At 43.0% G+C, this 18871-nt stretch overlaps 1 protein-coding gene across 1 annotated transcript in view; it reads right to left on the bottom strand.

Annotated features, from left to right (window-relative positions):
* LOC140467125 (polymeric immunoglobulin receptor-like) overlaps positions 1–18460 on the bottom strand; it is a 54298-nt gene extending 35838 nt beyond the window's left edge. The window contains exons 1-3 of the mRNA XM_072563192.1: positions 18421–18460; positions 15942–16259; positions 15484–15807 (exon numbers count right to left, since the gene is read on the bottom strand). Coding sequence (XP_072419293.1) covers positions 15484–15807; positions 15942–16259; positions 18421–18454 — 676 coding nt within the window. The 5' untranslated portion in view covers positions 18455–18460. The remainder of the gene's footprint in view (positions 1–15483; positions 15808–15941; positions 16260–18420) is intronic.
* Between the last annotated feature and the right edge of the window lie 411 nt (positions 18461–18871).

The following is an 18871-nucleotide window of genomic DNA, read 5'->3' as shown; positions in this document are numbered from 1 at the left end:
ATTAGTGGTGCTGGAAGAGCACAGCAGTTCAGGCAGCATCCAAGTAGCTTTGAAATCGACGTTTCGGGCACAAAATGGCTTGTGCCCGAAACGTCGATTTCGAAGCTACTTGGATGCTGCCTGAATTGCTGTGCTCTTCCAGCACCACTAATCCATTGTCTCAGTTTTTGCCTGTCCTCGGGAGAGGTATATACCACAGGGTAAGAGTTATAGCAGGGGGCAAGTCAATTACAATATGATTAGACAAGATTGAAGTTACATAGGATGGGGAAGGAAACTTCAAGGGATGGGCACAATTGAAATGTGGAGCTTATTCAAGGAACAACTACTGTGGATCCCTGATAAGTCTGTACTTGTCAGGCAGGGAGGAAGTTGTTGAGCGCAGGAGCTGAGGTTTACTAAGAAAGTTGAATATCCTGTCAAGACGAAGATGAAGGCATATGTTAGGATGAGATGTGATGGCTCAGTTAGGGCGCTTGAGAGTGTCAGGGTAGTCAGGAAAGACCTAAAGTCAGAGATAAGAAGAGCCAGGTGGAGACATGAGAAGTTGTTGGCGTATAGGATCAAGGAAAACCCTTAGGCTATCTACAGCTCTATCAGGAATAAAAGAACAACTGGAGCGAGATGAGGGTGAATCAAGGCTCGTGGGGGAATTGGTGCATGGAGTCAGTTGAGATAGGAAAAGCACTAAATGATTACTTTTCATCAGTATTCACAGTAGATAAAGACAATGTTGTTGAGGAGAATACTGAGATACAGACTGCTAGACTGAATGGGATTGAGGTTCACAAGGGTGGGGCATTAGCAATTCTGGAAAGTGTAAGAATAGATGCGTCCTGGGCCAGATGGAATTTCTCTGTGGATTCTCTGGGAAGCTGGGGAGGAGATTGCTGACCCTTTGGCTTTGATCTTTATGTCATCATTATCTCCAGGAATAGTACCTGAAGACTGGAGGATAGTAAATGCTGTTCCATTGTACACAAAGGGAGTAGAGACCACCCTGGTAATTATAGACCAGTGAGTCTTACTTCAGTTGTTAGTACAGTGTTGGAAAAGGTTATAAGAGATAGGATCCATAATCATCTAGAAGTGAATGAGGTGATTAGGGACACTCAACACCAACACAGTTTGTGAAGGGTAGGTCATGCCTCACAAACCTGATTGAGTTCTTTCAAGAGGTAACAAAACAGGTGGATGAGGGTAAAACAGTTGATGTGGTGTATATGGATTTCAGTAAGGCATTTGAGAAGGCTCCTCACGGTAAGCCTTTGCACAAAATATAGAGGCATGGGATTGAGGGGGATTTAATGGTTTGGGTCAGAAATTGGCAAGCTGAAAGAAGACTGAGGATGGTGCTTGTTGGGAAATATCCATCCTGGAGTTCAGTTACCAGTGGTATACCACAAGGATCTGTTTTGTGTCCACTGGTGTTTGTCATCTTTACAAATGACTTGGATGAGGGCATAGAAGGATGGGTTAGTAAATTTGCGGATGACACTGAGTTTGCTGGCGTTGTGGATAGTGACGAAGGATATTGTATGCTACAGAGGGACATAGATAAGCTACAGAGCTGGGCTGAGAGGTGGCAAATGAAGTTTAATGTGGATAAGTGTGAGGTGATTCACTTTGGAAGGCGTAATAGGAATGCAGAGTACTGGGCTAATGGATAGATTCTCATTAGTGTCGATGAGCAGAGAGATCTCAGTGTCCATGTACATAGCTCCTTGAAAGTTGCCACATTGGTCGATAGGATTGTGAAGAAGTCATACGGTGTGTTAACTTTTATTGGTAGAGGGATTGAGTTTCAGAACCATGAGATCATGCTGCAGCTGTACAAAACTCTGGTGCGGCAGCACTTGGACTATTGCACATAATTCTGGTCACCACATTATAGGAAGGATGTGGAAGATTTCAGAGGAGATTTACCAGGAAGTTGACTGGTATAGAGGGAGGATGTTAGGAGGAAATGCTGAGGGACTTGACTTTGTTTTCGTTCGAGAGAAGAAGATTGAGAGGTGAGTTGATTGAGACATATAAGATATTCAGAGGGTGAGATAGAGTGGACAGTGAGTGCCTTTTTCCTCAGTTCGTGGTTGCCAGCATGAGGGGACATAGCTTTAAATTGAGGGGTGATAGATATAGGACAGAGGTCAGTGGTAGTTTCTTTACTCAGAGTGGTAGGGACGTGGAATGCATTGACTGTAACAGTAGATTCACCAACTTGAAGTGCATTCAAATAGTCATTGGATAGGCATATGGAAGAGAATGAAATAGTGTAGGTTAGATGGGTATCAGATTGGTTTCACAGGTCAGCACAACATTGAGGGCTGAAGGGCCTGTACTGTGCTGTAATGTTCTATGTTCTATGTTCCTCTTTGAAATTTGTAAACTACATCACATTCAGACAGGACCCCTATAAATCTGTCCACTCTTTGTTCCATCCACATCAAACAATGTCCTTCAAATGGACCAGGACCCACAACATTAGCCTTCAGTAAGTCCTGTCCCAGGGCAGCTCTCTCTCCAATTTACAGACAAAAGAAACTAACACTGAATCTCATTGGACATCCGTGGGTATCTATCACACATCCTCGATAATATTAACACTTTTTTCTTTTAGTGTCAAAAGACAATGAAAATCAAACCACGTAACAAGTATGAAAACGTGTTTTTTACACCTGACCTTCTCAAAAATGGAGAGCACAGTGTGTCAGTGGTTAGCACTGCTGCCTCACAGTCCCTGTGACCTGGGTTCAGTTCAAACCCCGGGTGACTGTCTGTGTGCAGTTTGTACGTTCTCTCTGAGTCATTGTGGGTATTCTCCAGGTGCTACAGTTTTCTCCCAATGTCTAACAATGTTTAGGTTAGGCCATGCTACGTTGTCCATAATGCCCAGTGATGTACAGGCTAGGTGGATTAGCCATGGGAAATGTGTTGCTATGGGAACAGAGTGGAGGCCTGAGACTGGGTCTGGTGGGATGTTCGTCAGATGGCTAGTGCAGACCAGATGGGCCAAATTGCCTCTTGATGCACTGTAGGGATTCTATAATTCTCAGTTACATTTCTCGTTGATCATGAACCTGTTTGATACACTGCCCCAATATATCTTAAGAATTTATCAGTAAATGAAGAAATGACATCTCAGCTCAGACAATGTATTACAGGGATGAAGTTCGAGCATGTTTCCCAACCTGGAGTCAGACTGGTTTTATTGTGTGGGTAGGAATTTAGGAAATGTCACATTGACTGACTACCTCTCGATTGTGTGCTTTTTGAACAAAATAGAAAGTATCTGCAAATACAAATTTGCAAATGGAGTTCACTCCATAGACTTCTATGTATGTGTGTTTGTGTGTCGTAAGGGAGGTTGGGGGAGTGGGCGACAGAGAAGATGTGTGTATCTGTGTGTGAGGGAGAGAGAGAGAGTGTGTGAAAATTCAGGGGAAATGTTGTCCATGTAATAAGCCCATTCGGATGTCCAAAGTGTGCCATCTTCATCCAAATATCATCGGCACAACCAAGCACCCTGCACATTGCAGTGTATCCCCTCACAGACTGACAATTCAGTGGATGACCATTGTAACTGAGAATTGCTGTCTTCCACTGTTTGCCATGCACTGCATTACAGAAATACCAAACCCAAGTGCCACTTCAAAATTATCTTGTCTGATTAAATTCGCCTCGTTAACAAGACCCTGAGGGTGAACAATGTTGTTGGCAATAATTGCTTGAGGCCATCACCTGTAAAGTTTATTTTTGGACAATGAGTGACCTGTTGTTGAAGTGTAGTTTGATGCCAGTGATAGGACTGAATCAGTGGATGCATGGTGGATGCAATTACCCCGAATAGGTTTCAAACTCATAGAATTTTACTGCAGCTCCCCTCCCCCTTCCTATATATAAATTACTGACTCCACACGCACACTGTAATTGTTTGTCTGTCATTTTACACAGTTATTGTGCAGTGACTGGGTCAGGATTGGTGAAGTGTTGACTGAGTGTCTTTGTGACAAAAACAGAAACTGCTGGGGAATCACAACAGGTCTGGCAATGTCTGTGGAGAGAAAGCAGAGTTACTGTTTTGGGTCCATTGATTATTCTTCAGAACTATTAGTAGTTTTGATAAGGTGCTCCATATCCAGAAGACACCGGGAGTGGGGTGTTTCTGTGAATTAACAACAGACTCTACCTGTGGTGCAGAATGATCCTTCTTCCTCTCTTTATTGTTGCTGTCCCCGTGGATCCAATGACCTTTTGTCATCTCACCGTTTCTGTTCACTCTCCCTCTATAGCCATTATGTCCCTAATTTCCCATCAGAGCCATGTCTTTGAGAATTACAAAGCCCTTATTGGCCCTAACCCTCCCCATGTGAAGGACAAAGTGACAGTGACTTGGGATAACCCCACCTCCTGTTGTTCTCTGACGCCTCCTCTGTTCTATGAGAGCCCCAGAAAGGGGGATTCAATGCTGTGTTTCCTCTTTAGATCAGACAAGACACAGGTTTCTGTGTTTAAATGTTTATTAATTTCTGCATGGGAGCTGGACATACCAATAAATGATGAACAGATCAATTCATTCGAGCAGCAACAAACATTTCTTAATATTTGAACAGATAACAAGGTTTTGTCCAAACAAACATTTACACACTAACTCACTTGTCTCTCTACCCAACAGCATTTACATTGTCTTTTGTTCCAGATTAGAACACATGACTATATTATCCAATGAGATTTAAACGAGGGCATGGACAGGGTGAACAGCCAAGGTCTTTTTCATCTCTAGGAGTGTCCAGACCGAGAGGGCAGAGGTTGAAGATGAGAAGGAAATTATTTCAACATGACCTGAGGAGTAACGTTTTCATGCAGAGGGTGGTGTGTGTATGAAAGGTTCTGCCAGAGGAAGTGGTGGATGCTGGTACAATGACAGTATTTAACAGCATGAGGTCATCATGGAGAGATGAGGCAGAACCAGAGTAGGCCATTCGGCCCCTTAAGGCTCCCTCAGTATTCACGTGGATCAGAGCAGATCTTCTGCCTGAATACCATTTTTCTTGCACTAACACCACGTCCCTTCCTACCTTTATTTGCCAGAACATTATTGATCTCTGTTTTGAATATACTCAAGGCTGGATACTCCAGAGCTCTCTGGGGCAGAGAATTCCAACAAACTATCACCCTCTGAGTGAAGAAATTCCTGCTCATCTCAGTCCCAAATGGTCAACCCATTCTTCTCAAACTGTGTCTCCTGCTTCGAAACCCCTCCACCCAGGGCCACTTCATTGATGGGGAACTTAGAGTGCTCAAAATCATTCATGTAAAGGCCATGATGCTCACCTAATGTTTTCGTGTAAACATTGTGACTGAAAGAGAACAAATCACCAGGAGAGTGAAGAGTACCCAGCGTATCACATCCCAGACAACGTAACTGTGTAAAACAGAAGAAATACAAAATCATTTGAAGGAAACAAGACTGCTTGATGTTTTGAACATTTATCCGCTGTTTACACTGCAGGGTATTGTTGCAAAGTAACGCAGCACAGCTCAGGGAGTTACGTAGGAAAACTAAATAATAGTTTAATTTATGATTGACTTGAACAATATATAAAGGCCAAATGAAACATATTTCAGTCGCACGTCCTGCAATGCACAGCATCTTGTTATAAATGAGGATTATTAGATGTGGATGGATATTTGCAGGAGCACTGCAGTCTGGTGCAATATTCCAGTGGATGAGCAGTCTCATAAGTGAGTGAGGAACTCAGAATATCATCATCCCACACTGCTCCTTGTACCTTCTAACAGGCAAGGCTTAACCAGCTGGAACCAGACAGCCTCCCACCCTCTCAGTTTGGGAATAATGGTTTAAAATGAGAAAACAGAGACAATAGACAATAGATAACAGACAATAGGTGCAGGAGTAGGCCATTCTGCCCTTCGAGCCTGCACCACCATTCAATATGATCACGGCTGATCATCCTCAATCAGTATCCTGTTCCTGTCTTATCTCCATAACCCTTGATTCCACAATCCTTGAGAGCTCTATCCAACTCTTTCTTAAACGAATCCAGAGACTGGGCCTCCACTGCTTACTGGGGCAGAGCATTCCACACAGCCACCACTCACTGGGAGAAGAAGTTTCTCCTCATCTCTGTCCTAAATGGACTACCTCTTATTTTTAAGCTGTGTCCGCTGGTTCGGGACTCATCCATCAGTGGAAACATGTTTCCTGCCTCCAGAGTGTCCAATCCTTTAATAATCTTATATGTCTCAATTAGATCCCCTCTCCGTCTTCTAAACGCAAGGGTATACAAGCCCAATCGCTCCAATCTTTCAACACAAGATAGTCCCGCTATTCCAGGAATTGACCTCGTGAACCTACACTGCACTCCTTCAATAGCCAGAATGTCTTTCCTCAAATTTGGAGACCAGAACTGCATACAATATTCCAGGTGCGCTCTCACCAGGGCCCTGTAAAGCTGCAGAAGAACCTCTTTGCTTCTATACTCAATCCCTCTTGTTATGAAGGCTGGCATGCAATTAGCTTTCTTCACTACCTGCTGTACCTGCATGCTTACCTTCATTGACTGATGTACAAGAATACCCAGATCTCTTTGTATTGCCCCTTTACCTAACTTGACTCCAATTTAGGTAATAATCTGCCTTCTTATTCTTGCCACCAAAGTAGATAACCATACATTTATCCACATTAAACTGCATCTGCCGTGCATCTGTCCACTCACCGAACCTGTCCAGGTCACCCCGTAATCTCCTAACATCCTCCTCACATTTCACCCTGCCACCCAGCTTTGTATCATCAGCAAGTTTGCTCATGTTACTATTAATGCCATCTTCTATATCATTAACATATATTGTAAAAAGCTGCGGTCCCAGCACTGATCCCTGTGGTTACCCCACTGGTCACCGCCTGCCATTCCGATAGGGAGCCATTTATCACGACTCTGTTTCCTGTCAGCCAACTAATTTTCAATCCATGTCAGTGTTTTGTCCCCAATACCATGTGCCCTAATTTTGCTCACTAACCTCCTATGTGGGACTGTATCAAAGGCTTTCTGAAAGTCCAGTTACAGTAATCCACTGGATCTCCCTTGTCCATGTTCAGAGTTACATTCTCAAAAAATTCCAGAAGATTAGTCAAGCATGATTTCCCCTTCATAAATCCATGCTGACTCTGACCTATCCTGTTACTGCTCTCCAGATGTGTCGTAATTTCATCCTTTATAATAGACTCCAGCATCTTTCCCACCACTGAGGTCAGACTAACTGGTCTATAATTTCCTGCTTTCTCTCTCGCTCCTTTCTTAAAAAGTGGTACAACATTAGCCACCCTCCAATCCGCAGGAACTGATCCTGAATCTATCGAACTCTGGAAAATAATCACCAACGCATCCATGATTTCTAGAGCCACCTCCTTCAGTACCCTGGGATGTCGACCATCAGGCCCCGGGGACTTATCAACCTTCAAACCTAACAGTCTCTCCAATACCAATTCCTGGCAAATATAAATTCCCTTCAGTTCAGGTCCTTCAGCCACTGTTACCTCAGGAAGATTGCTTGTGTCTTCCCCAGTGAACACAGATCTGAAGTACCAATTCAACTCTTCTGCCATTTCTTTATTCCCCGTAACATATTCCCCTATTTCTGTCATCAAGAGCCCAATTTTAGTCTTAACCATTTTTTTCCCTTTCACATACCTAAAAAAGCTTTTACTATCCTCCTTAATATTTTTGGCCTGTTTACCTTCGTACCTCATTTTTTCTCTGCATATTTCCTTCTTCGCAATCCTCTGTTGTTCTTTAAAAGCTTCCCAGTCCTCCATTTTCCCACTTATCTTTGCTATGTTATACTTTTTCTCTTTTAACTTTATATATTTCTTAACTTCCCTCATCAGCCATGGCCACCCCTGCCTCCTCAGAGGGTCTTTCTTCCTTTTTGGAATGAACTGATCCTCCATCTTCTGCATTATACCCAGAAATATCTGCCATTGTTCCTCCACTGTCATCCCTGCTAAGGTGTTACACCATTGAACGTTGGCCAGCTCCTCCCTCATATTTCCACAGTTCCCTTTATTCAACTGAAGTATTGTAACTATCGATTGTACCCTCACCCTTTCAAATTGCAGATTGAAGCTTATTGTATTATGGTCACTACCTCCTAATGGCTCCTTCACTTCTAGGTCCCTGGTCAATTCTGGTTCGTTGCAGAATACCAGATCCAGAATTGTCTTCTCCCTGGTTGGCTCCAGCACCAGCTGTTCTAAGAATCCATCTCGGAGGCACTCCACAAAGTGTCTTTCTTGAGGTCCGATACCATCCTGATTCTCCCAGTCTACCTGCATGTTGAAATCCCCCCTAACAATTGTAGGAACTTCTTTGCCACAGGCCAATTTCAGCTCCTTATTCAACTTACACCCTACATCCGTACTACTGTTTGGGTGCCTGTAGATAACGCCCAACAGGATACTTCTGCCCTTAGAATTTCTCAGCTCTATCCACACTGACTCTACATCCCCTGATTCTAGGTCCCCCCGCGCAAGGGACTGAATATCATCCCTTACCAACATTGCCACCCCATCCCCCTCTGCCCATCAGTCTGTCCTTATGATAGCACGTATAGCATTGAATATTCATTTCCCAGGCCCTGTCTACTTGAAGCCACGTCTCAGTTATCCCCACAATATCGTAGCCAATTTCCAAAAGAGCCTCAAGCTCATCCATCTTACTTCTAATGCTTCGTGCATTCATGTATAGTATTTTTAATTTGTTACTGTCCTCACCCTTCCGATTAACCCCCATTTCACACAACCTTACGGCATGATTCCTTTTTGAGTTTTCTGCTTCATTGATACCGTTGTCTTTCTTGACTTCCCTTGTCCTAACTTTCCCTTCAATTTCCTTCTTAAACTTCCAGTTTGTCCCCTCTCCCTCCCCCACTATTTAGTTTAAACGTAGCTGTGTTGCAGTAGCAAACCTGCCTGCCAGAATGCTGGTCCCCAACGTGTTAAGGTGCAAACTGTCTCTTTTGTATAATGTATGCTTACCACAAATATACCCCAGTGATCCAAGAATTTAAATCCTTGCTTCCGGCACCAGTTCCCCAGCCACATGTTCAAGTCCATTATCTCCCTGTTTCTGGCCTCACCAGCCCGAGGAACTGGAAGCAAACCAGAGATAACCACCCTGGATATCCTGCTTTTCAGCCTTCTTCCTAGTTCTCTGAAGTCCCGCTGTAGTATGTTCCTCCTCTTCTTCCCCACATCACTTGTGCCGACATATACCACCATCTCTGGTTCTTCACCTTCCCCCTTGTGGATTTCCTGCACTCTGTCTGCGATGTCCTTAATCCTGGCACCAGGAAGGCAACAGACCATCCTTAAATCCCGCCTGTTGCCTCAGAAACCCCGTTCAGTTCCTCTCACTATGGAATCCCCGATCACCGCGGCTCTGTGCGATGTGTTATTCCTCGGCTCTGCCTCCATGCTAACTTTTGATTGACAGCCCTGGCCGCCTCGTGGACTGGCAGTGTCATCTGTCTCTACTGTTTCCAAAAGATTCAACTTGTTCCTGACAGGTACTTCCCCCGCGGTCTCTTGCATCTGTCTCCTCTCTGCCTTTCTAATCATCTGCTCTCTTCTGCTCTCTTCTGGTTTGGAGAAGAAGGAGAAGGTGACAGAGAATGGAGTGTCACTGGCAGTGATACACCAGATACCCTGGCTCAACAAAATGTGTCACTTCTTTGAAACATACATTACCATAAGGTTAGATGAATAAAGAAGCATTTCACCTGGGACTTGGCAGACAGATAATTGGTATTTCATGCTACGAATATACAATAACATAAATAGAAACATTGTAAATGTTATGGCATGGAAATTGAACCCCTTTGCTCATTAAAACTAAGATTAAAACACCCAGAAAAGCTCACCAGTAAGGAAGAGAACATAATAACATTGTATGAAATGAGTGACCATTGACATTCTGATAAATTATCGTCAAAAATTGAAACTTATTGTAAGCCGTTAAATGAAATCACTTATTCTCACTGGAATCAATGCTGATAGAAACATTGACAATGAAATTGTTCTACCTTTTCCTGACAGACTTGGGTCCTGACGATGTTCCTGTTGCTGTTGGTGATTTTGTTGTGGATGTTGTTGGTGATTTTGTTGAGGATTTGTCACAAGTATATTCCCTTCCTGTTGAGACATAAGGTAATATTCAGCTTCATCTGAGTCTCAGTTACAGACAACCAAGAGAGCACTCTTCATCAATGTAACCTCAGGACGTGTTGTGAATAATGGATTTTGTTGAATTCATTTTGCTATAACTCTCCCTGTCTGGAGAGACATGGTAATGATCTAGTTTGCATACAATTTGTATTTGTTCCTTGCCTGGACATTCTTGCTCCTGCAATCGTATTCAAGCATTTGATAGCCTGAGGTTGGATGGGACTATATTACTAAGATCTCCTTTCTCCTCATTGTCAAACGTAAAAGAAAGTTCCAGCCACTGAGCTGGTCACTGCCCCCGCTGGACAATGTATTCCTGGGGGATCCAGCAGCCCCTGCTCTGTCCTGTAATATCCTGTGATTGCTGGGTGAGCTTCCACTGGGAGTTTTGCCTCCACTATGGTATTTAGACCCAATGATGTAGTCTTTACATCAGCTCCTGTCACATGAGAACAAAATGTGGATGTTGTCATACTGACAAATCAAAAGACATTGATAACAGCATCTGGCCTAAACATATCTCACAGCCACAGACACTTCAGGGTCTGGGCTGAAACTGAGGTAATCAGTTACAAACCCTAACACATTTCCATCACCATGTCATGCCTGATGTGACCCTGACTAAGATGGAGTCTGATACCATTATCCCCTCAGGTCACATGCCATGATACACACAAGCTGTGAGCTGAGAAGGTATGGCAAAAGATGAATGGGCAGCGCACAACAATCCCAGTTGGAGAACACTTCAGTGCTCCAGGACATTCAGCCTCCGACGTTCAGGTGACCATCTTCCAAGGCGGACTTTCGGACAGGCAGCAGTGAGAATTGGCCAAGCAGAAGCTGATAGCTAAGTTCCATACCCAAAGGGAGGGCCTCAATCGGGACCTTAGATTCATGTCACATTACAGGTGACCACCATTGCACTATACACACACACAGATACTCCTATGCACACACACACACAGACACACACACACACAGGCACTCCAAACACACGGACACACATATACACAGACACTCACACGTACCCCTACAGACACACACACTTTCACATGCATCCTCTCACAGGCTTATACCACTTTACAGTCACATACACACATATACACTCTCTCTCATAGACGCTCAGAACCCCTCACCCCAGACACACACACACACTCCAACTGACACACACACTCCCACACTTACACATGCACCCCCTCACAGACTTAGACACTCTACACTCACATACACAGACACATATACACTCTCTCACACTCACATCACCCCCCCACCTCCACCCCAGACACACACACACACACGCACATATATGTGGGTGAATTTGTACTGACAGAGTTACATTGCTCAAAAACTGCATGAATTCATGTAAGACTCTATAAACTCACTTTTTAGATTAGAATCAGTCTAAACATTATGGCATAGACAGGGATCAAAGCAGTCTAACACCTTCAACATATTGCCTGGATAACACCAATTGTTACAGTTAACCTGAGAATACAACTTTTAAAAAAATGTTTTTTGATTTACACATGAAAGAAGTGAAACTATCATGATATTCAAACAGATAAAAGACTCAACAGACAATCAAGGTATTTTTCAATGTATAATTTCAGTTACATTACACTGTAAACTTTTGCCATCAATTCTGTGCCTTCCAATTGTGTCCTCCTTAACCACCTGATGAAGGAGCGGTGCTCCGAAAGCTAGTGCTTCCAATTAAACCTGTTGGACGAGAACCTGGTGTTGTGTGGTTTTTAACTGTACACCCCAGTCCAATACCGGCATCTCCAAAAGCTGTGAGATGTAACACAAAGTTGGAGCACAGCATTTCTGCATTTTCTGGAGCTTTATTACAATTTTGCCCATTTTCAAAAATAAATTAACACCTTGCCCAAAATTGTTCAAATATCAAAGAGTCGTAATGTGATGAAGTGCAATTATTTGTAAATATGGAAGAACATTAACCAATGAGCAGTTTGAATAAACATTGAATAGGTGTGTCAGCCTCAATGTTTGTATAAAACCTACTGATGCTGCTGATTTATATCATGTAACTCCAGCCCCTCTCTGCTACACTGGGAACTGAGACATGAACAATTTCACTGGGTTTTGTTCCCTGAGTATTTGAGGCTGTGCAGTAATATAGATGATGTTGTTGTGTGAAGGATTGACAATGTAGATCCAGTTTGTTGGTGTCAGAGATCATTGAATCGGGAAATGGGGTCTTCTCAAACCATGTGTGGTGAATGGGACGGGATCCCCAGGCAGACTCACAGCAAACTCTCACTGAAGCCCCAGAATATGAGACATTTGGCTGTGACTAAAATTGAAGTCCAGGAACAGTCTTTGGGAAACAAACATTTATTGGAAAACGGACTGTAATTGAAAAGCCAAAAACCCCAAGACTTTGCCCTTCCCTGTCCCAATTCAGTGTCATACCTTCATATGCCACAGAAATAGACCCTTCGGTTTAATATGTCTGTGCAGAACAAGTTTCTCAAAATAAACCAGTCCCACTTGCCTGCATTTGGCTCATATCCCTCCAAATCTCTCTTATTCATGTACTGATCCAAATCTTTTTAATGTTGCAACTGACCACCCTCTGTGTGAACACGTTGCCCCTCAGGTTCCTTTCACAGTTTCCTCCTCTCACCTTGAAAACATGACCCCTCACTTTGAGCTCTCCCAGCCTAGAGAAAGAAATCTTTGCTAAACACCTTATCCATACCCCTCATGATATTATAAACCTCGCTAAAGTCACCTCCCAACCTCCTCTGCTCCAGGGGAAAAAGTCCCAGCCTATCCTTTTCACTCAACCCCTCAAGTCACAGCAACATCTCAGTAGATCTTTTCTGAAACCTCTTCAATTTAATAAAACCTTCCTGAAGCAGGGTGACTCGAACTGTACACACAAAACCAAAAGTGGCCTCACCATCATTCTGTACAAGCTCAACGTGATGTTCCAACTCCTACACTCAATGGTCTGAGCAATGATGGTCAGCATTCTAAATACCTTCTTAACCACCCTCTCTACTTGTGATGCAAATGTCAAAGATCCCAGTGTCTGTCTGTTCAACAGCACTACTCAATTAAAAGGGTCCTACTTTTAATTGTATAAGTCCCATCCTGTTTTGTTGAACTAAAAGGATATACCTCACATTGAACAAAATGAACTCCATCTGGCACTCCTCAGCCCATTGATCCAATTGATCAGTCGTTAAACTGGTTCAATGGGGATGGAGACATCAACCATCACTATCAATCCCGAGCCGTATGTCTAGCTGTCTCCTTGGAGAGGGGAACAACTATCATTCAGACTCAGGCTCAGCACTCAGTGTCTGCTGGATATGAGCCACTGGCAAGAAGATTCAGGATGTGGAGGGACTGCTGTTGGGCTGGGGTGGACAAAATTGGAAACCACACAACACCAGGTTATAGTCCAAGAGGTTTATTTGAAAATACAAGCTTACAGAGCACTGCTCCTTTGTCAGGAAGCCAGTGGGGCAGGATACGTAGGGCACAGGATTTAAAAGTAAAAGATCAAAGTGTCACATGACGGATGCAATGTATTAGAGAAACTGAGATTGCTGATAAGTCTGTAATCACCTAGAATGGGAAGGCAGGTTTCCATTGATTAATATGTAAATCCCAGAATTTCTCTTAAGTCACAGTCCCGATATATCTTAAGGTTTTATCAGTAAATAAAAAAAAGTGACATCTCAGCTCAGACAATACATTACAGGGATGAGGTTAGAGTCTGTGTCCCAAACTGGAGTCAGACTGTCTTTTTGGAAAGTAGGAATTTATAAACTATCACCTTAATTGACTGCCTTCAGATTTATGCTGTTTGAACAAAATAGAATGTAAATTCACTCCACAGACTTGAATGTGTATTTGAATGTGTGCACATGTGTGTGTGTGTGTAGTGTGGGAGGATGAGGGAGAGAGGGAGAGGGAGGCTGTGAGTGTCTGTATTTGAGGGAAAGAGAGACAGAGTGCATAGGTGTGACAGTGTGTGTGTGAGTGAGAAAGAGAGAGAGAGGCGCAAGACAGAGTGTGTGAAAACTCAGGGGAAATGTTGGCCCTGTCATAACTCCATTATAACGTCTGAAATAAAGGCAGTGAGCCTGAAGCGTGGAGAGAACAGCTGGAGGAGTGTGAGGGTGGGGAGAAAGTAGCATAGAGTACAATGGGTGAGTGGGGGAGGGGATGAAGGTGATAGGTCAGGGAGGAGAGGGTAGAGTGGATAGGTGGAAAAGAAGATAGGCAGGTAGGACGAGTCCGGACAAGTCATGGGGACAGTGCTGAGCTGGAAGTTTGGAACTAAGGTGAGGTGGGGGAGGAGAAATGAGGAAACTGTTGAAGTCCACATTGATGCCCTGGGGTTGAAGTGTTCCGAGGCGGAAGATGAGGCGTTCTTCCTCCAGGCGTCCAGTGGTGAGGGATCGGCAGTGAAGGAGGCCCAGGACCTCCATGTCCTCAGCAGAGTGGGAGGGGGAGTTGAAATATTGGGCCAAGGGGCGGTGTGGTTGATTGGTGCGGGTCTCCCGGAGATGTTCCCTAAAGCGCTCTGCTAGGAGGCGCCCAGTCTCCCCAATGTAGAGGAGACCGCATCGGGAGAAACGGATACAATAAATGATATTTGTGGATGTGCAAGTAAAACAAGTATATCTGATCAGTGACTTATACAGGAAGAAAATTGACCAAGTGTTGAAGGATATTTGATCTTTAATCTGTCAATAATTGTTTCTTTCCCACAGAAGCTGTCTCTGTTCTTGGAATGCAGCAATATCTAGAAATTAATTTGCATGCAAGCAAAAACATTGAAATAATTCTCTCAAAAATCTGGTTGTGTTTAATAACATTGATTGAGGAATGAATGCTTGCTCAGACACCAGGAGAACCTCTATTCTGTAAATAGTTTACAAATGATGCCATTCCTAAAGGGGGAACAGGTTCTCAGTTTGTCACCTCATCGACACTGTCTCACCTGCCACAGCACAGCATTACTTCTCCCTACTAGGCAGTGGGATCCAGCTGAATTTTAACCCCGAAGGGGAACTGGAACCCCCAACATGCTGGCATCAACATGCTGTGGATAGTATTTTATGCACCTGTTTATTTTCCAACTGCAGGACAGAGTATTGGTTTAAATCAGAACAGACAATGAAACAAGTGGAGTGCATTTTATAACTTACAGTTTGGCAGAGTGAGATATTAAACATGTGCATCACACTTACCGATGCCATTGGTTTTTATTTTATAACTGCAGTTCTTCTCTGTTACATTGTTGATTGACACATGAACAATTTCACTTGGTTTTGTTCCCTGAGTATTTGAGGCTGTGCAGTAATATTGATGATGTTGCTGTGAGAAGGATTGACAATGTAGCTCCAGTTTATTGGTATCAGAGATCTTTGAATCTTGAGATGGGGTCTTCTCAGACCATGTGTAGTGAATGGGGAGAGATCCCCGGGCAGAATCACAGGAGACTGTCACTGAGCCCCCAGAACATGAGACAGTAAATGGGGATAAATATCGAAGTCCAGGAACAGAGACAGCTTCTGTGGGGAAGAAACAATTATTGAGAGATCAAAGATCAAATATCCTTCAATACTTGGCTAGTTTTCTTCCTGGAGAAAACACTGATCAGACATATCAGCTGAGAGTAATTTTAAAAAATCACTGAAACATTTACCGTCAGAGATGTGCAGCTCTACATTAAACATTGGATCAAGGCCAGGAGCCTCAATCCCACAGCTGTACCATCCTGCATCTCCCCATTGAAGATTCTTGATTGTGACAAGAAATATTCCTTGTGTTTTGTTATCAGTGATTGATATTCTCCCATTTGGCCAATTTGACGTTGCTATAAACTTACACTGACGAGTCCATCCTTGACACCAATATTTTGTGTTTGATTGGTACCACCGTGCTTCGTAGTGACAAGATATTGTGATCGCTCTTCCCAAAATTCCCGTTACGTGTTTCTCTGCCCATAAAGCATCTGAAACGGAGGAGACAATATTTCAGAAATTTGACTGGTAAAAACTCCTTAATACATTTTAATCAGCTCCATTGCATCTAGCTCATGGTGAAGTTAATCCCTTATCAAAGCGTCAGGCTGTTCCAAATTCCCACGGAATGATTGAAACAGTCAGAATATTTTCTTTCCCCACTGGTCGAGCTTTGGGACAATCTTGAAATTGGGTTTGTGCTGCCTGCTGTGGGCTCTAACTCCACCGTGTGTGACATCATCGAAATGTTGTCCCCCTGGAGAGCAGCCTGAGTGACAGGCCTGGATTGGAGTCAGCTGAGGATCGGTGAAAGGAGGGCACAGGTGCTGAATGGTCCTTACTGTGACTGGAGGAGAAGGGGCTGTGTGTAGACTTATGGTGGGCTCAGGGGCTATATTTCCAAAGCTCATGGGGCAGATACAACAGGTGACCCAGGATGATGATGGGAGACCTCAAATGGGAGAAGAAGAGAATTGAAGTTCAGCAAGAGATGGTTCACAATGGGAGAGAGACATCAATGTGCAGGATCTTGAGGGCAGTAAAGGCAGGATGGTTTGTAATCACACATTGTTGTCAGTGTGAGGAGAGAAAAATAACAGAATTATTTACTGACTTTTCCTGAGTGATGCTTAATGAGAAAATGTTTAAATTGCTGACACATTGTGTCCCGGTGTGGAAGAGGAGCAGCCTGTTGATGACGTGGTAAATTTACTTCAATAAATAGTAGACTAACGGGCTTGTTGGGAGAACCGTCCTTTGTGTGGGAAGAATTCTCAAACAAAATGACAAAAGGGGTTTTCAACCTCAGTGAAGAGATGGAGAAGAGAGAAGAAAGGGAGGAAGATACATGAATGATGAAAGGTGATGAAAGCCAGGAAACAGAGACCTTATTGGATAAAGGAAGCTTTGAAAGAAAGAGAATTGTGAAACCAGAGGGATGCACACTTCAGGTTTCTATCTGTGAAGTATTCTGCATGAAGTTGGTGGGTCAGAGCCACAACATGTTTCAGGAAGGTTTCATGGAACAGAATTCATTGTGTTGTAGCCGAGAGTCATGCAACATGGGAATTTTAATCTTGAGTGTTTCAAAATCATTAGTGGAGAGATTGCAGTGAAGAACAATACTTTGATTGCAGTGTTACATTGTAACATGGAAACCAATGGGATTGAAAGATAGTAAACAGCCTGATTCAACTTAGACAGAAAGGAAAAAAAGCTTTGTTATGCAAAGAGAAGTGTAAAACGTCCATCTGCTTTTGTGACTGAGGCTCACAGATGAAAACTTAATGAACTGCATTTCTAAACTAAAATAACAGAAATAAAAGCCAACTCAAGATGTTTTGTTTGAGGGCTTATTTCCACCCCAGTTTTAGTGGTTACTGAACATTGAAAATTTTGGGCAAATTAAGATAATTATGATGCTTTATTTTTGATTTGATATCAACATTATTTGTCCTTTTTATTTAATTGATAATTAATGCTGCTCTGAAGTATTTGGGGACTCTGCCACTTGGGATGATGATATGTTCAGGAGAGGCAGTACATTTTGTAATGTTGTACAGGTATGCATGGGGCAGACAAAGCACATGCTGTGTCTGTTTTCTGCAGCTTATCACTTGCCTGAGTTGTTGCAATGTGAAGGGTGGCAACCTGCATTGAAGAACCATGACTTGGAATCTCAGCCAGTCCTGCTCCCTGCCCTGGGCATGTTGGAAAGATTTGCAGGTTGATAATAAACCTGTTTGGGTTTGTGAGAATACACATGCCTTTGCAAAATGTGCTGAATGAGAATCAAACTCTCAGCATTTGACATGGCAATAACAATGTTACCCATTGTGTCACAACCTCTGCCTTTATCCCTTCATACATCTTCAGCAATTTAAACATTTCCACTGCAATATCCACACACTGGACTTCAAGAAACATTGGATTAGTGGTGCTGGAAGAGCACAGCAGTTCAGGCAGAATCCGAGCAGCGAAATCGACGTTTTGGACAAAAGCCCTTCACGTCGATTTCACTGCTCGTAGGATGCTCCCTGAACTGCTGTGCTCTTCCAGCACCACTAATCCAGTATTTGGTTTTCAGCATCTGCAGTCATTCTTTTTACCTTCAAGAAACATTGGTTATCTGATTATACAACTCAGATGATCACTCACCGGGAATGGAACAGATGAGGAGAATCAATGTCCACATTGATTTATTCACAAAGTTCATGATGTCAGTCTCTCAGCTCTGTTTCTCACTTTGAAATAAGTGTGGACTGCAATGTCTACATGAAGTTAAATGAGTAAGAGGATATCGGAAACCAGCTTCTGAGACCACGGTGAGCCAGAGGGTGTTATTTAACCCTAAAGACATTTTTCTTCGATCAGTTATATTCAATAGAAGAACTAACTTCATATTCATTGAAACAATAGAAAATTCTGAAATCAAGACAGTTAATGCATTAGGTGCAAGGTAATGTTGACCCAAGCTTAGTATTTATCGTGAAATCTCAGGTGAATGATAACTAGCTTATTCTCTTATGTTCTCAAATTTCAACAATAATTTTTGGCAAATATAGATTTCTTTTCCAAAAACTAATCATGCAGCTAAAAAAGAACTGTTTTG

This window comes from Chiloscyllium punctatum, chromosome 45 (assembly GCF_047496795.1).
Source record: "Chiloscyllium punctatum isolate Juve2018m chromosome 45, sChiPun1.3, whole genome shotgun sequence".
Taxonomy (NCBI): Eukaryota; Metazoa; Chordata; class Chondrichthyes; order Orectolobiformes; family Hemiscylliidae; genus Chiloscyllium; species Chiloscyllium punctatum.
The sequence above is the reverse complement of the archived record's forward strand: the minus strand, read 5'-3'. Positions and strand labels throughout refer to the sequence as shown.